The sequence below is a fragment of the Crassostrea angulata genome, chromosome 8, assembly GCF_025612915.1.
Source record: "Crassostrea angulata isolate pt1a10 chromosome 8, ASM2561291v2, whole genome shotgun sequence".
Lineage (NCBI taxonomy): Eukaryota > Metazoa > Mollusca > Bivalvia > Ostreida > Ostreidae > Magallana > Magallana angulata.
Window position 1 is genome coordinate 33,746,514 of NC_069118.1, and position 23,020 is coordinate 33,769,533.

General features: G+C 33.0%; 1 protein-coding gene across 7 annotated transcripts in view; it reads left to right on the forward strand.

The window, feature by feature from the left end:
• LOC128161745 (FYVE, RhoGEF and PH domain-containing protein 4-like) overlaps positions 1-23,020 on the forward strand; it is a 49,086-nt gene that overhangs the window by 15,651 nt on the left and 10,415 nt on the right. For 4 of the 7 annotated variants that reach the window (XM_052825131.1, XM_052825130.1, XM_052825132.1 and 1 more), the window contains 9 exons: positions 2,078-2,275; positions 14,392-15,596; positions 17,066-17,167; positions 19,110-19,258; positions 19,592-19,748; positions 20,446-20,533; positions 21,013-21,063; positions 21,379-21,437; positions 21,643-21,789. In XM_052825131.1, coding sequence (XP_052681091.1) covers positions 2,078-2,275; positions 14,392-15,596; positions 17,066-17,167; positions 19,110-19,258; positions 19,592-19,748; positions 20,446-20,533; positions 21,013-21,063; positions 21,379-21,437; positions 21,643-21,789 — 2,156 coding nt within the window. Of the gene's footprint in view, positions 1-2,077; positions 2,276-7,857; positions 7,986-10,629; positions 10,655-13,517; positions 13,733-14,391; positions 15,597-17,065; positions 17,168-19,109; positions 19,259-19,591; positions 19,749-20,445; positions 20,534-21,012; positions 21,064-21,378; positions 21,438-21,642; positions 21,790-23,020 lie in introns of those variants that run through there. The other 3 variants (XM_052825134.1, XM_052825136.1, XM_052825135.1) reach the window with 3 other exon arrangements.

Below are 23,020 nucleotides of genomic sequence, written 5' to 3' on the forward strand. Positions count from 1 at the left end.
GTATGATCATCATCTACTGAAGTACAAATACATGTTAACAGTACATTAGTAGGTCGGGCCTTTTTAATTTGTCTATGAAGTTTTATGACAGTGAATTGTAAATATATAGTTTCATAAAACAAATGTAAATATTGGCAGAGAGATGCAGGCCAGTGAACAGGAAATCAAAAGGATGAGCTTGTTTCCTCAAATTCCTGTTTCCATCAGCTAAACATAGTACTTGCTCTATGTTAATACAATGTACTAAAAATAGTCACTCTGTCAGATTTTTTAAAATGTATGAAAACAGCTTGGAACCCAATTTTCCCTATGTTTTTCAGGAAGTATTGCAGTCTGCGTGATGTTCAACGCCTGAAATTTGTAATGACTGATTTTGGATTTTAAGTCACGACTATACCCACAAAAGAATTGCATATATGACACTTATTTAGTATATTATATAGCCTTATAGTCTTTTCAATAAATGTACCATGACATTTTGGGGATGGTATGGTGCGGGCTGGGGGTTGGGGGGGGGGGGGGTTGGGGGGTTAGTGGTTGTATTTGTTGAAAAGACATTTTATAGCATAAAAAATAGAGATTATCTACTTGCAGAAGTAAGAAAATTAGGTCAGATCTATCTGAAATGATATTGATATAATTAATGCAGCACTCATTAGAGTCGCATTTACCGGTACTACTTGTGTTGTAATAATCTGAATCTTTAAAGCTAAGATGAAATTTTAGAATGAGGAAATGTTTAATAATTTCCATATTTCCCCTTCCTTTTACACTAATGGAGCCAATGTCTTTACACGATTTCTGAAACCAGGCAGTGTAAAGTTACCAAGAATAATGTGTGTACTCCATGGATGGGCAAACATTTCTTGTTTTTTTTTGTTGTCTTTTGTGAGTCATTAATCAGACCGGTATAATTTTATGAAATTCAGTCAGAGCAGTCCTAAGCTAGTTCTTGGAATTTACTTATCCAATTAAAATATCTGTCAGATATATCCTTTTTACTTACCGTAATACAATAAAAATGCTTTCTTTGGATTATTGTGTTGACAATGAAGGCAAGCAAGCAAACTCAGCTAGGATAAAAAAAAATACATAACTCATTACTTGGGCCAATACAGGACTGCAGGCCGGGTTATGTAATTTTTTTTCTGCAATAAATATAAGCTATAATCTTTTATTTAGCCTCTATGAACCACTAAAGAAAGTATTTAATAGAGAGTATTTACATTTTTCTCTAATTTACTGCTCTATAAAACAATGAATATATGCCTATATAACATTTGGCAAATTACAGTAATATATTTTGATTCAGGTTTTCAAAAAACTTCCATTTTTTCAGCCAGCATATATTGCATACATATTATTGACATACTGACTAATCTTCCATTTGATTAAGATTTTAAAGGAGCATGGTCACGATTTTGATCAAATTTTTTTTTTCCATTTCCAAAGTTTACAATGCTTTATTAGGGCATTTGTAATAGTCAACAAAAATTTGAGTGTGACTGTCAAATGCCAAGTCATAAGTGAGATACAGAGCTTACAATTCTTTGTTATGTAAACAAATCTATAAGGTCATTTTTTTGTTTACATTTTTAATGTTGAATAAAATTTCCAGGTTTTGACCTAGCAATGACAAACGCTAGCAACTGTTCATTTATGTTAAGCAGACAGAATAAAAAACAGCTTTAAAAAGAATTTTCACAGGAAAATTGAACCAATTTAATGTAATGTACATAACAAAGAATTATAAGCTCTACATCTCGCTTATAACTCAAATAAGTGAGATATAACTCGAAGACTGACAAAAAAATTTTTGTTGATCATTAGAAATGCATTACTTTAGCATTGTAAACAACAGAATGAAAAAAATAGAATTTGACCGAAACATGGCTTAAAGGGGCATGGTCGTAATCATGAACATGCCCCTGTAAGTCATGAAATCACTTTTACAGTGAAAAGTATAACCCTTATTTTCTTAAGAGTAGGTGAAGTTGTTAATTAGAAAATGATTATCATCAGTAATGACCGAGATATCCTGCAGATGACTTATTACAGCCTCTCTGTCATTTAACAGAATATCGTGATGGTTTTCCCGTTCCATCCACAACTGATGATTTGAACACCTTTGATCAGGAAGTCTTTGAGAGCTGCACAAAGACAGTCGAAGTTCCCTTGAAACCCAAAAACCATCGAATCGTATCCCTACCCAATCTGAGCCACATCAGGTCAAGGTTGTCCAGCATCCAGCTGACCTCAAAACTTCATCTTCAAGGTAATTAAATTGCCTGTAAATTGCTGTGAACTTGACCTCTGAAACTCAAATTGTACATGTATGACCTCAAAACTTCATATAAAGGTCAACCGTCTAAGTATGGTAATTAAGTTCTGTATTTGTTTAGTAAGTAATAAAAAAGAATGGTCCTTGACCTCCAGAATTTATGTTCAAGGTCATGGTAACTCTTCAGTTATTGACCTGATAGTAATTTAAACCTCAAATATTTATTTATTTCCAATATTTATATTTTCCCAATGCATGAAACTTTATAAGTTAGAATTTATTGACTGCAAACATCTACCCTTGCATGTGTTCACATGTCAAAGAGTTGGTTGTTTTTTCACTCGGAGAAAAAAATGCTGTCTTGGGGATATTCACCTTTCTTCATTTGTCCTCAGAATAAGTTCTTTTGACATTGAGAATTGAATTAACTAAGGTACATGTGTAGCTACAAAATCAAATTCTCCTATTTAGTAACCCCAGGAAAATGGCATATTGTGTGTGGAGAAATTTTTTGTTCAGGTTGCCTTCTCAGGTGTACAACAGGTAATTGTCATGGATTTAAATCATTCTTGGGTGTATATTATGAAAAGTAGCCATAACCGTGATAACCCATTGCAAACAATATTGAGAGTATAGGGGTGTTTAAGCTGAAACTCATAAGGCTACATGAATATGCTTATATATAGTTTGCATATGATATATTGTACTGTAACTAAGAAGAAGTCATTAATTGATTTGGATTAGTTTGTTAGTTATTCATTTATTTTTACATGGTGATATGTTCAGTGTAGTTTGTGTTTTTTATAAGAAACAACAAAATAAGTTTATCGGTACATGAAACAAATTTGAAGCAGAAATTCATTTATTCATTTATCCACTTTGTAATTATAAATGCAGATACATGTACATGCAGATGAATTGTAGTACAAATGAACTTGCAATTGTCGATCTAACCTACCAGCTAGAGCTCATACTCTGTGTTGATTTAAATGTGTGTGTAGATTTTACAGTGCCTTTAATTCTAAAAATACAGTCTGTAATAAATTAATTGTCCTATATGCATAATAAGCATGTTAATGGATATTCATGATGTTAAAACGTTAATACATGAATATTCAAAAACAAACCAATGTTTTACAAACACAAAAGAGAAAGAGACTTAAAATGCTTTTTTTTTATATAAACAATTAATTGAAATTTGTAAACAAGTTGTACAGGATGTATTTTTAGTCTTTGAAGTTTTATTTTATCCTTGCATAGCTTATAATTGGTATTTTAAAAGCAGGTAAATGGTTTGTAAATGGTTTTCTGGATTGCTGAATTAAATGATCATTTCTGACTTGAAGCCACACATATATATATATACCCATTGAAATGATTGATCTCCTTTAAAAAAAAAACATTTATGATTATTTTTTATTTTGTTTGGGCATAAATTATGTCATATTTTATTCGAGTCAATTCAAAAATCAAAATACAACAGTTATATTCGAAATTAATAATTCTAGAATTTTGATACAACAAATATAAGTGTAAACTTTGCATGAAAACTTCAGAAAATATTTCCCTCATTTGGAGCAGAATTTATAATAAAAACTTAATTAACATCCTGTTAGACCAAAATTTTTAACAAAATCCAAATTGCATGAATGTTTATTATTTTTTGTTGTTGTTCATAAACTGTTATTCATTAATTAGTTTTATATCAATTGTATATATGATGCAGTTTTTAACAATAAGGGAAATGAATGCAAAATTAAGCTTAGCTAGTGTATATATATTGATGAGAGACAGAATATCATTGTACAGTACGTATGTCATAATTTATGTCCCTGTTATAAGTTCTTTCATATTTGCATTTAATATTATAATAAAGAAAAGAGGAAGTTATTGTGATGAATATAATAGATATGTCTCTCTTGATCCATCATTTATTATGAGTTTTAGGGACATAGGTTTAAAGTAGAAATGGAATTGCAATTCAGAGAATATACATTTGGCATCCTAATATTCAAAGCATTTCGAGACCTAGTATTTAGGTTTTCATTTTTGCCTTCACGAATATCAGTTGATTCAAACCCTTGTGAAGTCATCAAATTTTTTTTTACACATTTTGATGATTGAGTGCTTTAGGATATAGAAAAACAACGTGTCGGATGAAAATCACATCCCAACATAAGAGATCCTTACATGTAGTACATTAAACTGACTGTTCAATTACCGGTATTGACAATTGGCATAAATGAGAATTAAAACATGAATGTTTGTGAGAACCTTGATATTTCTTGCTTTTAAATAATTTGTTCTCCTATTTAAGTACAGAAACTGTTATCTAAATATACATTTTCTAGGCTCGGTTGCAAAAAAACATTTTAGTACCGGTAAGTTGCTAAAAAAAAAACTGAACAACCTTTTTGACATATTGAAATAAACAACATACAGATCTGATGTATTTTAATAAATTTAGTATCATGTTTCTGTGTTATTTAGTGATGATTTTGTAATACTGATAATTTATTATAGCATAATTGATAACACAATATACAAATATTGACTGGGGTTGAGGGCAACATTGATTATATTAGCCCCCGAGGGACGAAATATTGCCCGACGCGAAGCGGAGGGCAATATTTTCGTCCCAAGGGGGCTAATATAATCAATGTTGCACGAAAACACAGTCAACATTTGTTTTGTTATATGAAGAAACAAACCAAAATTTAAGAAAGTAATTGAAAACAGATCGCCGTAATTTTCTCAGCTCAACAAAGAATTCACGAATTCAATTTTGTGCAAAGTTCATTTCCAAAATATCCCCAGCATCAAACGGTCACTGGTGATATTCCGCCGACGGTAAGAATTAAAATACAGATGTTCTACCTGATTTTACTTCACAGTAATTCGCAAATCCTTATATCCGTTATGATAGCAAACCGTCGCATTGTGCGTCCGTTGTTTACTTGCCTTGACTGACTGTCTATTATGAAGTCACCTTGTTTTGGAGTCGCGAAGAGTTATTTACGTCATCGTTTACGAATCAACAAATCAGAGGCGATTATTTGAAATAGAGGGAATGTTCTCTAGATATTATTCCTAGCCGGTCAATATCAAAAAAATATTGACCGGTCAATATTTTTCGGACGAGCTAATATTACAGTTATTGACTAATTGTCTATATAGAGTTATATAGTGAGAATATACTACATGTACTGAATATAACAAATGCTAATATTGACTGAACCCCCCCCCCCCCCCCCCCCCCCCCAAACAATGGCCATCGTTGGGGGTGAAATTTTTAGTAGAGAGTACATTTTATGTTATCTGAGTATGGTGTAAGTTGTATGTAAATTCTTTAAAAAGATAAACCTAGGTGACATCTTCAAAGCACAAAAAGATACATTAGTGGGGGAAAGAGGTCTTTATTTCTTACCTTAAGTATCTCAAGGTATATTTTTACCTGACTCTTACCTGAGTCATGTTTTCTTCTTGTAATTGTAAAGGTGTATAATTAATTTCAAGTGCTACTTCCCTTTAGATATATGTACAAGTAATCTGTGTACATTTGATAACGAAAGACCATGAAAATATTTCACATTAATTACCATAGGTTCATATTCTGAACATGCAAAAAATATTCTTGAAAATTTAAACATTGCATGCATTCTTTACCTATGTATACTTCCCTTTAGATATATGTACATTCAAGTAATCTGTGTACGTTTGATAAAGGCCATGAAAATATGTCACTTTACCATAAGTTCATATTCTGAACATGCAAACAAATTTCTTGAAAAATTTAAACATTGCATGCATTCTTTACCTATATATATAAATTATGTGTGTGTGCGATTTAGGAAGTCTGTTAATGATAGATCTTTTTGGACATGTGACAACTCGGGCATCAAATTCCAACAGCAAAACCAACAGGTATATAGATATTTTTCCATATATATATATATAGTGAACAAGGGGGAATATTTTATGGCCCTAAGCTTGTCAATAATGAACGCTCTTAATGTCATGTGTACCATGGTGTCTGACTGCATGTAAACACAGGAAGATCATTGTATATTATGAGCTGATAAATACATATACATATATATCAGTGACACTTGTTGGTCCTTGTTGATACATAGTGAAGTACTGGCTGCGGCAAGAGTCGCCAGCTGTTAGGAGGATTTCTGTAATCCCGACAGTCTAATATCCTGGTTATATTGCAGTGTTGTGAGATGAACAGGACAAGTTATATGTAGCTCAAGGGATTTTTTTTTTTATATACACGTACGTGAGGAATATATCTACCATACTTTAATAACATTGTAAGTATTTTTTTTTCTTCTTTTTTTTTTTTTTTATAACGAGATTTTGGCCTGTATATAAACTTGTAGATTATGAAACTCTGAGCATGTGGGGTAGTGTTATTTAGTTTGTATACTAGAAAGTTTTACCATGTTGTGGGGTTGTTAATTTGTTGTTTAACTTGAAGCTGAAATGTTATTCATGCTGTGCATTATCATGTGATACACACAGATGTAAGTCTACATATTTGTTTAATCTACGTGTAAATGCACATGTACTGATAAAACAATGTTACAAAAACTACCATACATGTGCATTTTACACATACATACCAGGTACATCGTAATAATATGTCTATGTATGCAGTCTCCTTATTCTGCTCATGAGTGCTAACTTTCACAATGAAATCTAAAATAAAATTGCATGTGGTATAGCCCTGAGTAATAGAAAAGATTTTCCATATTTAAATGTGTACAATTGTGCCATTATGGATCCGAAAAATAGCAAAAGAAAGACTCCGAGTTAGAGAGATAAGGTACGTGAATCAAAATTGTATAAGCTGTTTAAATTGTCAAAAGAGTTAGGTGAATTGCTGGTTGAACATTTATTTAGTAGATGAATGAACTTTACCTTATTTATCAGAGTCAATTTTTTCAAAGAAATTTTGTAAACAAGGAAGTTATAATCAGCCCAGAATTCATTTGCAACAAAATGGAAACGAAAACGGACATTGAGATTTATGTTATATTTTCATTTATGTCCTTGGAATGTGCAAACATATGAGTTTACCTTCTGCAGTATCATGATCATGAGGGTTTTCCCCTTGAGATTGCATTTTTTTTCTTTCATCAATGGATTCTTAAACAGGTAAAAACTAATAACAAGTAAATTTGTTTGTTTGTTTGTTCTTTTTTATCATTAAAACAAATCAATACACGTTTTATATTAATTTTATCCAATTATTTAATATTTCCTTTTCTCCCTATCCATTGGGAACAACGCATGCACAATCTATGTAACTCTCATATTTACATAGCATGATTCAAGATTGTTTAATTAATTGATTTTGAGAGAATATTACTGCACAACCTGGTGCATTTTTTCCTGGCTTGGGGGGTAGGCCAATGCAGACATCTGTCCCGATAAATTCCGTGAATTCACTCTTAAGTGATATGCTGCTCATGTCCGCGTACATGGACTTTTAGCTCTCCAACATTTCCAAAGAGGTGCTCACAATTTTACAAGACCTTCCTGGTTTCTAGGATTATTCAATTAATATAGATATATATCATAGTAAAAAGAAAAATCTCTGATTTTGGAAAGGATTAATGTTACCAAGAATAAAGCCATTGAATGCATCTGTGACCTTTACGTGTGGAAATCTTGAAAATGGAGTTCGACAATAGCCGTATGTATTTTTTTGTATATCAACTTTACCTGAATGTATAAAAGATCTTAACAAACTCGATAAGGAATATGTCTGTCTTTTTCAGTTGTTGTTACATCTATTAGTAAGAATCAAATGTATCTAAAATTTTACTTACAATTAGTATTGCTTAAAAGGCCAAATTAGTTTATTATGTACCCTAATTTGTAACTGATACACTGATTTAAAGCTTTATATTTCTCAACCATATCTATAATTTTGAGTTAAACTTTTGACTATATATATATATATATATATATATATATATATATATATATATATATATATATATATATATAATCATGCAAGTTTTTAATAAAAAATAAGAATTGGTACACATGTACATGTATATATATATAATATGTATACAACAATTTATTGAATAACATTGGGTATATTCCCATTACGTTGATGAATTTCACAAGTAACTTATTACGGTAATACCAAAACAATAATCTTGTTGCTATATAGGGAGTAACTAATTGTATAGTTGAATTAAAATAAGTTGATAACTGCGGACTGATTTGTTTAGATCACTTAAAAATTTTACCAAGCATTTATAAAGATTTAGGTCTGATTTACAGGTGTTAATATATTCTTTTTTAATGGAAAATTTAAACTTTCTAATTTCAATTTTCAGTATACTATCTATGATGTTTTCCTAAGGTGGATGTGACTTTATCGTGTAATTTACAACCTTGATAGTACACTTTCTTTTGAATTTAAATTTGACCATCATTGGTTGATTTCAATTGCTAAAGAGCATGATTAGGGTCAAGTGAAAGACTATCAATGTCCTTTTGGCAAATATATCAGAGAGAGGGGAGAGACCTCAAGAGAGAGAGAGAGAGAGAGAGAGAGAGAGAGAGAGAGAGAGAGAGAAAGAGAGAGAAAGAGAGAGAGAGAGAGGAGAGAGAGACCAAATGAGAGACCAAATGAGAGAGACCAAGAGAGAGAGGGGGTTTAAATAGCATTATAGAGAAACAAACACTAGACTGGCAGAAAGACAGCCAAAAAGAGCGAGATGAGAGGGTCATATTAGAAGGAAGAGTCTAGTTTGATCGAGAGATCTGAATGAAAGACTATAGGGTGTATGAGGAACAAAGATTTGATTGGGTTATAAGTTTCAATATTAAAGTTATTAAGTAGTGTTAACCAGTCCCATATTTTACGAAAGTAGGAGAGTGTTTTCCCGATATTCATGTTTTAAATAAAGATGGCCACATTATCACCGAGCTTAATTGTTTGGTGTCCTAGCTATTATAAAGGAGGAAGTATGAATTTGAATATCTACTTTGTATCTATAGATAAAGTGTTTGTGTATTCAAACTGCATGCTACACTTGATGTATTATATTTTCAGTTTTGTAAAATGATCCTAAACGAAGGTCATCTTACACGGTATAGAAGTATGAAGTAGGTTCAATCTTTCATAATGGCGGAACAATTTGTTGGGGGAAAACGTCAGAGCTAATAGATAAAGTCTTCACTTGTTGCAAACACAATATTTTATAATGAAATACTCTTTCAAGTGCATTTTTATACAATATCCTTATAACATTTTTGCAGTTTCCCAAACTTTAAAGTTGCTCCTATTGCAGATTTTATGTTATCATGCAGTAAGCATATTTTGAGGTGTTATTGATTCTTTATTGATAAATTTAATATGCAGATCAACCGAGTATTGTATATTTATAATTTGACATATTTCCATACTGTCTAAAGACTTTGAGATATAATTTTGATATGTTCATGTTATGGGCCAGTAGGGAAGCTGAATTTATATAGAATACAGTATACAGGGAAATATTATCCCCGTTTTATTTTTGCCCTTTTTGCCCTCGTTGTCAGTGGGCGAATTTAAGACTGGGGCAAATTCCAATGTCTCTATTTATCTCTCATTAAACACAACTTTGTCTGGGCGAATTCCAGACAGGGCGGAATTGTTTGCAGATGAAGAGTAGCGAATATAGCACAAGGCTAAAATAACCCTGTATTCAGTATCAAAATCTTAATAAACACTGGGTTCTGATCTATACATCTTTTTAGCTTTATACAACTAAGTATAATGACCACTTAGAGTTTGAGGAGATTTTTAGTCTTCTTCCATTTTGCACATGCATAATAAAAGCTGATTCCTTGTTTGTACCATCTTGATCTTTATTAACTGCATGAACAGTACTGTTGGAATTGTTCAATACTTTAAACTAACAATAAAAAGGCCTTCTGGCTGTGCATTTTCTGTCCGGCTGACACCCCATAAAGCTAAGCAAATGATCTTTTATCCATGATGATTTAATGCCTTATTCACAGCAACAAATAAAATTAAAATGTAACATCAGTTGTTCCTACTTTGTAGGACTGCTCACGCAATTATATAACTTACTCATCAAGAGATGATTGGTGTTGGAATTTGAGATGCAGATTCACTCACATTTAGCTTGTGACATGAAATCACTTAGTCATTGGGAGGGAAGGGGGGGGGGGGTGATTAGTACAAAAAATGGAAGCTATGATATATGAAGGTCAATGTACCAACACTGAGACCTGTAATTTGATATCTGTCCTCAAATAATGTGAAAATGAGTCATTCGGAGGAAAAAGCGTAGTATATGTTTAGCCAGTTAATATGTGTTGTTTGAATGAATCTTTGTAAGTGTCACATACGTACTGACTGGAATTATTAGAATTCATGGTGGCTCAATTTTTGTGGCATTCTTCAGGTAGCCCTCCAGCCCTCCCCCATAAATTTACATCCTCGACAAAAACAAACTTAGAAACAGTTATCTTTCCCACTGAAACTAAAAACTGACATATCCATGAAATTTCATCCCCAAAAATAAGCTAAAAACCCACAATCACGAAAAATTGACACCCTTGAATTTTAATGATTCCACTGTATATATGTCTTTGATTAAAAAATTTGAATAACATTCATTTATCATGATCATTAAGAAGGAACTATAATCATAAAAGCATCATTTGGACTTCCTAATCTGAGTAATCTCCTTGGAGAGGTGGACAGACATTCCTACATGTAAATTTCATTCAATCAGTATACAGTATACAGGGAAATATTCGCCCTCGTTTTATTTTCGCCCCTTTGGCCCTCGTTGTCAGCGGGTGAATTTAAGACTGGATCAATTCCTATGTCTCAGAATATCTATCTTTCTTACGAACAAAACTGTCTGGCGAATTCCAGATGGTTCAAAACTGTTTGCAAGTGTATAAGAACGAAAATTACACGGGATGAAAATAAAAGTAACCCGTATACCGTATAAATTATATATTCTCTTTGCAAACTCCTTAATTTGTGCATGCAGCTGGTATGAATGCATTCAGCAAGGTAAAGTTAGAAGTTTGATATTGTATTAGAGATTTTCAGGTACTCGACACCCCTAAAATGAACCCCCCCCCCAGAAATACATGTACTTGTTGCTTGTACCACCGGTGAATTTATCTTAGTGCTTTTAGTTTAAGAAACCGTATATGTAAGATCATCTTTCCAAGATGTTATTGTGACATTTTTACCCTTTTCATAAATACAGACTGAGGAAGGAGATGAATAATTGAATACATTTAGTATTCAAGGACATAAACAAAAGAGAAGATCTATGAAGATTTTTATTTTGGTTTTAAGTTAATTCCTGTTTCCCTGGTATTTTACATTGGTAGATTCTGTACTGATATTCGAAAACTTCCTTAAATTTGATGCACAGCCTTTGCCAGATGACTAGCCTGTTGTAACAAAAATGCCATATACATGACCCTATGAGATTTCTTTAGTGTAAATTAACACTAAAAAAATGTTCAACTGTCATTTTATCAAGGTATCCTGAGTGAAAGGAGGAAAATAAGTCATTTCAGACAAGTTCTTTTAAGAACACAACAGTTAACCAACTATAGCTGCCAAATAAATAATTGTGCATATAAAACTGTCAAAAAATCCGGCAATAAATAACCTAATAGTATAATTGGCCCAGCTATAATCGTTAATGTTCATTACGTAAACTCGTAAAGGGAAGTGTATATTGGTTGTGTTCGATGGTACTGGTACGTGTATGTGTAACATGCTTACAGCCATTCATAAGATATATCATTAATATACCGGCTACCAGTTGACCACAGACAAAAGACATGCATACCTACGTGTTAATGGTCTTGTTTTACGACTGCCGAGGAGGGACTTGTAATAAGTAGAATGACAGGATGTATGTTACTCAGCCAGCTAGGGTCAGGGGCTTTAATAGTGTACGGGCTTGCATGGATCTACTGTAAACAATTAAGTGTCTTCTTTATTTACTATGTATTTTTTTTTTAAGTAGTTGGGATAATCAGCTCTTCCTAGAAAGAGTCATATTACCTTTGACCCCCGATTAACCTCAATGATCAGCTCTTTCTGACAGTAACTTCCTTTGAATTAAATTTTTCTTGAATTAATGTTATGTTACCCATCTGTGATTTGGCCTAAATAAAAGATTCACATACAGTAAATATTTGTAATACATGTATCTGTTTTTAAAAAGTCAAAGGGTATGGTGGTCAGAATTCAGAAGTTTTCAGTTTTATACGAATCCTTTAATTCTAACCCCCCTCTCCTCCTCCCCGCCCCCCCCCCCCCCCACATACACACTTCTGGTGTGAACTCACCTCCCCTTCTCTCTCTCTCCCCCCCCCCCCCTTCTGATTTGAATCCCCCCCAACCTTTTAGAAAGAACTTTGTTCCTATATGTTTTGTACAAGTTGTTGTTTTTTCAAAAATGTATGTGATAATTTACAAGTGTAACTAATGTTAATGTACGAATTTTATTCTTAATACTCATGAGACTCAAGAGCGTGGACACTTCCTTTTGTACAAGCTGTTTTTATCTATCTTTTTCCTTATGATCACTCAGATATTGACAAATGGACTGTTATATACTGTGATGTTGATGCACGCTCAGATCTTAATCTCATTGTGACAGGACAGTATTCTTACATGTGGGTAAAAAAAAATTTTGTTTTTTATCTTTATTAAGTATTTAGGTATAAAAACATGTACACATGTATATATAAGTCATGGATGAAACAAAAAATTGAAAGGGCTGATACTTCCCTATGCGAAGTACAATATATATTATATGAATATCATAATGATACTAGACAGTGTATATATATATATATATATAATTGTGTAGATTAAATCTATAGTACTTTGGAGAAAGTACCAAATATGCTATTCAACTCTTGTATTAATTAAAAAGGTGAATTTTAAAATCAGTTAAAATTCATAAAATTAGAATCGTACATCTTGCTTAATGTGTATGCAGGCACTGCTCTCTCTCTCTCTCTCTCTCTCTCTCTCTCCTGCTTTTGTTGGTGAACACACATTTAATGAAAATGGCAGCTCAATTTAACTGCCATGTGATGATAAATTGTAAAACAAATTAAAAAAAAAACTCCTCAGAGTAACACACACACACTTAAAGAATTTAAACCCCCCAAAAAATCAATACAGGGAGACTGAGTCTGCGAGTCGCAGTGTTAATGAGCTATGGAGTGGAATTCCTCCTCACAGGGATAATCAATAGAAACGAAGTGACAGCGTTTCACTGCATGATTATAGGAATGTACTCGCTTTGTGTGAGATTATAAACGGGGGCTCCTGCTAGTAGACCCAGAGGTAAAGGAGGAGAGAGAGGGGGAGAGAGGTAAACGTCCCCCACCCCACAATCAGGATGTGCATGTGGGGTGAGTTTTGTTGGTGTACTTTGTTAGTTATTGTGTGCGACTTTGTGGTTGTGATGGTGAGACACAGTCAATGGGATTACTCATTAGACAAAGGTTGACTCATCAGCGGATTGATTAGAAGGCAGCGTGATTTGATTAAATAATGAACATGAGCAATTGGTTTGGGCCAGATTGTTTTATTTTTAAGTTCATTCATGGATATATGTTAATGTTGTGGATATGTTAATCTTATTCATTATGAATTAGAAATTATATTTGGGTTTTTTTTGTTCATTTTGTTTTAGTTTTTAGATACAGATATCTTCAGATATGATAGATTTTCTGAAATGTTTATTTAAAAAAAGATATATTTTACTGTGGTATTTAAATTTAAAATAATTTATATCATATATTGCCTTAGATTTACATAAACATAACTGAGATTATGTTTCTAGTTCATGCTATCATGTACTCACTTTGAGAAGTGGAAAGGCATGCCTACATGTAAGCTATATGCCTGTACACTTCTCAAAAGAGAATAGGTGTCATGAAGAAATGCTTCTATTTACTTAAAGTATATCTTATAACCAGGGACAATAAAAGAAATGTTGATAATGCAAGGTATATATTCCGATATAATCAGTTCAATTTATTTCTAATTATCTTTTTTTCAATTGCAGCACCTTCTAAACCAAAGTTCCTTGACAAATTCTTCACCAATGTGGGCCTTAGCAAGAAGCTTCAAGGTCGAACCAGAAATGGTCTGGTAATTCAGACAATCACCACAGGAACGGGGGACATAGAAAACCCAGAGGAGGATCTAACGATTGCAAGGGAGTGTGACTTACTCGGAACAGTCAGTGAACCTCCGACAGAAGCGAGCTCTCCTTGCGAGGAAGTTCCGGAGAAAACCACGCAATCAACACCAAATTCGCCCAAACTTTCGGGCATTGTTCGTAGGCGGCTTTTAGAATACCAGCAAATAGGGACCGGAAATAGGGGGCCAAGATTACGATCTGCATCGACGCCTTCATCGCCATCATTCAAAAGGAAAGGATTTGTACACTTAAACCATCAAACATCCAGTAACTCAAACGGTGAAAGCTCTCTAACTGTTCTGTGTTCAGGGTTGTCAAGAAATGAACAGTTTCGCCAAACGGTCATGTCTAAAGGTTTTGTGAAAGCCCTTGTGGACCAATACGATGGTCAATCTCATGAGAAGGATGGCAAGGAAAAGACAAAGGATGCACCCAAAACCGAAAATCCAGAATGCGAAACACCGGTAGAAAAAACTATTCTGGAAATTCCAAATGTGAAGCCCTCAGATGTTGTGAAAACTCAGCATTCTCCAAGGCTAAGTAGAAAAGATGTGGAGAAATTTGTGAAAAGTTCCCCTTCTGTTCAGAAGAAACCATCCCTTCTCATTCATTCTGATCATTCAAACTGTTCATCAGGGACAAACAGTCCTGCGCTCTCTCCCACACCCAAAAAGCATGTGTTCAACAGTAATCGGTGTTCAAGCTCTTCACATAAAAGCAGCTCGTCAGACAATGACATCGTAGTGACCTCTTCCCCTCGAAGTTCCCGCAAAAACAAGGAACTCGCTCCAAAGGAGCAGCAGGTGGTTGATGCGTTCGAAAACGTTACGACTGAAGAGAATGGAAGTAAGAGTGATATAAGCAATAGCGTGAAGTCGCTGAGTTCTGGTTGTTATAGTAACGGGGTGTCATCTGTTGGTCAGGAGGAAGGGGAGACAACTGGGGAGGGAGTCAAGGTTAACCTTGACCCAGCAAAACTGTTTGACTCTAGTTGGTCGGATTCCGATGTGGGCAGCTTCAGTGACTTTGACAGTGACCTTGAAGAGGAGCATCAAGAGAAGGTTAAGGTGGATATCTTTTTTTTATTCAATCTGTGTATGGTTTTATAGGTTATACATCTAGAGTGTCAAGTTTCATTGAATACGAAGTAAAATCAGTAGATAATTTTTTTATTTTTTTTTATTACAATTTTGACAACATCTAGATTGAAAATTAAAATTGATCAACAGAAATAAAAAAGAATTGGAAAAGTTCATAAATCTGCCAAATTCCAGTCAACATGGTCAATATACATTAGATTAGTTTAGTTGACAAAATTAATCAATTTTTCATTTAATATTATTGACATGCCAGCCTGTAAACACTTAAAAAAAAGACCCCTGTTCAAATATGATGCAGAATAAAAAGCAGTATAGCTGAAATAATCCTAGTGTTCTGTCAATAAGATATCAGTTGAAATAGTGCAGAGGCTGCAATTATAACCTCTTCGTGCAACTGCTCTGGACGAGAAGACAAAGAAATATATTGATCATCTGCAGGAGACAGCTTTTAACACAAACCACTGCCTCAGACAAAAAAAAAAAATGTAAAGAAGCCTGCAACACACAGAGTTATATGGCTGTTTAACAGTTTAATCCAAAGACAAGAGAGTAAATTTGATCTGCAAGCCACTCTCTACCAGTTCAAAGAAAATGAAATTTAGTTGCCTCCCTTACCATAAGTTTAAATAATGTTAAATATTTAATGGTGAATTTCCTCACTAGATATGATGTTAAAGATATTTACCTATGTTATTCATTATTTTTATTTTGGATAGGGGTGGGGATTGGGTGTGCAGCGCAGCCAATACCCTTTTTCGGTTATGCTATAAGACACACATTTTGTGTCTCTCATGTTTTATGGATGTACTGGGTTTTAGGGTTCAAAATTGATTTTTAATGTGATCACAGACAATATAAGACAGTTGAAAATGTAAATATATTCTTATAATGTATAATATGTAAAACATGCATCATAATTAATTGATTCATACGCCATGTACATGTGCATCCTCGCTGAATTGTAATCATGGCTGGTTAGCACAATTCACACATTATTTCTACGCCATGTTCACCTGCATCACGTTCCTGCGGAATTGTAATCCTGGCCTGTTAATTAAATTAGCACAATTCACACATTATTTCTTTTTGTGTGTGTGTATTTAGGGGAAAGAATGTCAAGGTCAATTTGTGTTGTGAAAATTATATATTACATGCAGTAAGATCTACTTTTTCTCAAATCAATTAAGTTGTCTTACTTTGAAAATAATATAAGATCTTGTTAAGTGTGTGTTAATTTGCCTCCTGAAAACAGCTTTATTCAGGAATTTGTTCTGATCCATTGTTTGTGCTGTAGAAGTACATATTTTACAAATATATATATATGTGAATATATTATGGCAAGTAAAATCTACAAATTAGTTTATTATTCATACACATGTATCATATAATCAAAGAAGGTTTCATTATATTTAATCTTTGATCTGACATTTCACTAGGAGGATCCAAACTGTGTTGGGCAGTGTAAATTAAAGAAGATTGCGTCAGAGCTCTTACAGACCGAAACAGCTTATACGAAAAGGCTACAGCTTCTGGACGAGGTACATGTTTGTTCCCGTACAATTTCATTATCTTTATAGGGCTATACTTGCTGAAATTTCTGTCAATTAATTACGATTGGCGCTGAAAATGCATATTTTTGTTTACTTATACGGTAAATGTTATCATTACCGTATACTGTAAATTACAATACTAGATTTGATCTCGTCACAAAAATGTCAAAAGTTTAAAATTAAAAATTTTTATTTTCCTGCCAGGAAAGCAATGCATCCTTTTGAATATCAGTCAGTTGACAATGTGACATTGACAGCTAATTTTTGACGAATACAAAAAATTTAAAATGGGTGGAGGATCAACGCATTCACAATTATTTTATTGATTCAAGAGAGAAAAGATAGTACAATTTCTTCCGTAAAGCATAAATTGATCCTTTATGTACAAGAAAAAAACGAAGTATGTGAACAATGATACAATATATAAGTTGGAACTGTGACAATGACGTATACGATTCCCCTAAGGGCTATTTTTAGTTTCATCCTATTTAAAAATTATAATTAGGCCTAAAAAAAAAGTTATGTGTTTAGGGTAACTCGAACCAACCCCCCAAAAAAATGCCCTGCTCCTAACATTTTTAGATGTCTGTTTTTATCCGATTGTGAATTTTATATTATTTCTATTAAAAAATCTGTTTATAAATATGACACAAACAAACATTCTTAGGATTCATGCAGAAAAAAATATGATAAAATTAAGAAAAATCCCTACCTACCTAACCTAATTATTTCATCAGTGTTACCCTAAACACACAAATTTTTTTTATAGGCCTTACTAAAGGCATGAGTTAGGGTATGGTAAATGTAAAACAAACTACAATTAGTACCTATAATACATGATTATATAACAAATTAACATTGTTAAGCATGTACACAATCGTGACATTTGTGTAATTTAGTAAACAAAAACAACCACCTGACTTCCTGCAGACATGCGAAATAGGTTGCATGGTTTCCTCCTCTTTCATCAATATTCTTGGAAAGGCATCAAATTCCTAGTTGCAAAATTGACTAATTTCTTTGTTATTAGAACTATAATATTTGCTCTCCAGTACTTTGAGGAAAGCTCCACATTAATCTCTCAATTTACGCAATTCTATTTACCAGCTAACCAATTCATGGGTGTTTTTTTTAAAGATTAATCAGTCCAAAACTAGCGCATTGTCAAGTTTTTGTGTGCTGTAAATCGCAACTTTTTAACACATAAGGAAGTGTAACTCCATGCAAGGTTGATTATCTGAAATTTTTCATGTGTTTTTATGCCAGGAGCTACAGACAGATGGTTATGATGCTCATAAAACTCTCTGCCTAAATTCATGGCCACTGCATGGGTTGGGTTCATGCCTTTTGCTATCTAGCTACTACATCCCATGTATATTTGAAAAAAAAACCCTAAATGAATGGTTATGATGTTCATGAAACCCTCTACCTAAATTGTGAAATTTGTGGCCCCTGACCTTAGGTTCTAAGGAGGGGCAAATATGGACATGTGGGCCCCTGGGAGCATTTTCCTGTCTTTGAAACACAAATGTTTTCAAATTCAATCTATACATTCCATTTTTGTTGGTTTTTCATCTGAGGAGGGAAAGATTCAAGATGTTCATGGCTAACCCTTGCACACAAATTTGCATCCCATTGAATGTATATACGTCAAGCATTTGTTTAGTATATATTTACAAAATGGATCTTGCTACCATCAAAGTTACGTCCCCATGAACTAGGAATATTTTGGCTACCCACGAACATTGACCCCCACAAATAAAAATGATTCCACAGTTATCAAACTTTAAATGAACTGTTAAAACTCTTTTAAAATATTCTCAATGTTTAAAAATAATTCTGGTAGCTACATGCATGTATATGCAGGGTCACAATAAGGCATACCAGTAATTGAAAGTTTTTTAAGTTTTCTTTTTCTTGTTTAAATTAGACTTTCCAAAAGAAGTTACACGAGGAGAATGACAGCCAGAAATTTCTGCCGACGGACGTGATACCACAGATTTTCTCCAACATTACCAGTATCCACCATTTCCACAAAGACTTCCTTCTGCCTCAGCTTACAAAACGCATGGAAGTCTGGTGTGTAATTTGTTAATCTTTAATTTTTTCATTTGTTTAGACATCAACATTAGATTTGTACCACAATTCATTGCTCAATCACTGTATATGTACATCACCAAAAGCTCCAAATCTTTCATACTGTCTCAAATATAATTTGAGTATACAACATTTGATAGAACTGCGTTTGAGAGAGAGAGAGAGAGAGAGAGAGAGAGAAGCTACTCTCAATCTCTGACAGATTTTGTAATTTTCTGATTCATGTAATTCTTTTCATTGTAAAGACTTATTGATAGAGGATCAACAGGTGAAATTTTATGGTACAAAGTTTTAAAGATTTTTTTTTTCATATAGGGATGCCCAGCCTCGAATAGGAGACTTGATGAAAACAAACGCCCCTTTCCTGAAATTGTATACAGAATATGTACGCAACTTTGACCATGCCATGAACCTCATTAATACTTGGATGGAAAAGTCGCCCAAGTTCTCCTGTCTTATCAAAGAAATCCAGGTCAGTATCACAGTACATTTGTATGACCACTTTGCAAATGCAAATGCATGAAGTAGCTAGGTGTAACTAATGGGGGGGGGGGGGGTTATTAACTACATGTATGTTTTTTGATTTGATGTTGCACCACCTTGATGGTAGTGTGAAAATATAGAATAAATTTTAGCTCTTCCTTATAATCCTCAATTTTTACAATCGCAAATATGCTTTGTGATATGAACCTATAGAATAGGAAAAATGTTCAATTCTGTGTGAACGTTTTTGTGAAGTCACAATGATAACCACACAATCATGTTTATATAGCTTGACAGGTGCAATATTGTAAACGTAAAAACACTGTTATATTAATGATTCTGAATGGTTTTGCCATTCTCAAATATAAATATAAGTAATAAACAGCAATGTTAAAAAGTTCATCGGGATATGAACTTGGTTGGTACATGATCAAACCTTCTAGGAAGCCCTTCGGACTTCACAGGATTTGATCATGTGACCAACCGAGTTCATATCCTAGTGAACTTTTTAAATTGCTGTTTATTTCTTATATGAATTGCATGTACTACAATACTTTTATAATTGATAACACAGAGCCATCTGTGTATGCATGTCAGTTCACTCATCTGTCATTTTGTCAAAGAACATTATATACATTGAGTCAGTTCAGATTGTTGATGGGCTTATTGTGCATTGGTTATTCCAGATCCTTCCAGAATGTGGAAAGTTGACTCTTCAGCATCACATGTTGGAGCCCATTCAGAGAATTCCTAGATACCAACTTCTACTTAAGGGTAAGTTATCCACCAACTCCTACATGTGTGAACCTTGCGGAGCATTTCTGTGTTTCCTATATTACGGTACTCGGCGCATAGTCTAAAAATTTGGAAATGGGCTGCTAACTTGATGGAGTTGTCCTCCCTAGTAAGAGTGTTTGAAATAATCGTCTGCCCGACTGCCCGAAACGCATAACTTTTGGCACAGACAAACAAATCTGTTTGTTCAAGCGCTTGACTGAACATGCCCAGTTAATTTTTTGAGCAAATTGTATAAAATATTTTATAAAAAATCTTTCTAGTAATCCCTGGTTATTTTTAAGTTTTTTGGATTATGGGTAGTCACTGCCATTGAGTTTAAGATAATATGGTTTGATCTAATACAATATTTAATTTGAAATTATCGATAAGACCTGGTTGAGAAATGCTTCGTTAATTTGAATATGAAGATTTCAATATTTGTTAAATAAAATTTATACCTATTTTTGCTTTCTCAGATTACATTAAACATTTACCCGAAGGCTCGCCGGATATCCAAGATGCTAAAGGTCAGATTTCTTCTATGACAACAGTTAATTGAAAGATGAAAGTTATACATTGTACTCTTTCAAGAAATTAATTGATTATTTAAATTAATTTTTGCCTTTTAGTTATTAATTTCTCTATGAGTGCCAGATGAATTGTAAATATACTTCAAAATTTTTGCATCATACAATTATTTTGCTCTACATGTACTAAACTTTTTAAAATTAATTAACGTTTCATATTAGGCCTTATTGAATTAACCCTCAGTCATCATATTTGCTTTGTATTATAAATGTTATATGATAACTTTATTTGATAAAGCTTACTTCATTTTACAGCTGCTTTAGAAAAAGTAGAAATTGCAGCCAAACACTCAGAGGAGGCCATGAGAAAAATTGTAAGTTTTAAAATTATGAATAATATTAAGAATATTATATTTATATATATATATTTTTTTTATTTTGTAAAGTTTACTCAAAATTTGATGAAGTGATTTGAAGAAGAAGATGCCATGAGAACCTTATTTGAGATGTAAACAAGACAAGAGTGTAAATTTCACAAATCCTTTTTATAATGCATAATCATGGAATATTTATTTCTAGGAAAAATTTCACAAGCTTCTTGAGATCAAAGAAAAAGTTGCCACCACCATTGACCTAATTAGCCCCACCCGAGAATTGGTGAGGGAAGGGAAAATCAAGAAGATCTCAGCCCGGGGCGGAGAACGACTGGACAGATATCTCTTCTTGGTGTGTGGGAGTTATTTGTTAAAATTTTCACTGTAAAATGAGTAATTTATTCATGGTGGCTCAATTTTTGTTGAAGTTGTAGGTATACTTATGACCAACAAATTTACATCCTCAACAAATTATGATAATGACCTACATGAATTTATTAGTCATAAGAATGAATCCGTATTATTAACGGTAAGACCTGGCCATGCAGGGGTTTGTTTAAAAGATTGGTAAATGGTCCATTGCAGGCCTCCATGAATTTAAATGATTCTACTGTGTTTATAATTAAACTCTATACCATGCTCTATACTATCTTATTTAATTTTTTCTTTATATAAATATTTTACCCACCAGAATTTAGTGAAAACAAAATACATGATTTTTGACTGGTCTAGCTTACAATGTTTATGTCGCTTGAATGTTGCGTGGCACCAACAAAAAATTAATATCTTGAATATAATTGGTGTGTCGAAGTAATTTGTCCCAACCACTTATCTTTAAAAGTATTTTACCCTCGATATCTCTAATACATGTACTCGGATATCTCAATATTTTTAAAACAGTCCCATCTAGTTCAAAGTTACGAAGTTTGACTGTATATATATAAAGAGTTCTTCTTTTCATCAAAGAGAATTAGCTTTTATAGATTTCTGTAAACAAGTACCCTTTGTTTTATTAAAGGTGGAAAAATATTGGATTAACCCACTTTATTTTGAAGTATATGTTTATCTGTATGTTTTAATATAATTTAATCATTGTACAAACATACGGAAAAAAACATAACACAACATTTATTTCACCAAGAAAAACATTTTTAGAGCAGGAACAAATCTGTTTCTCCCTTATCGTCATAACGTAAAAAAAATTTTTAAAAAATAAATCAAAGCAGGGACCAGCTGTTCATTAAAAACGCCCTTCATAGGATTTTAACCTGGAACCTTTGGTATTGAAGGCCAACAATCTCTGCAGGCATTAAGCCCTTAGTGTGTGGTATTCTCAGTTAAGTGTCAACGTACATTGTAAGCTTTCCACAGAATAGCAAATGGAATAGGGATTTAAGCCTTAATTCTCACTTAATAGGTTTTAATTGCTATAAATGTAGGCAGTAATAGATTATTTGTTAATATAAGAAGTTGCTTCAGCTAAATATGTCTCGCAGTTTGGAAGATATTTACATGTATAAAAATATTCCACAGAATAAATAGATAATAAAATTGTGAAAGAGATTATAAGGGAAACATCTTCA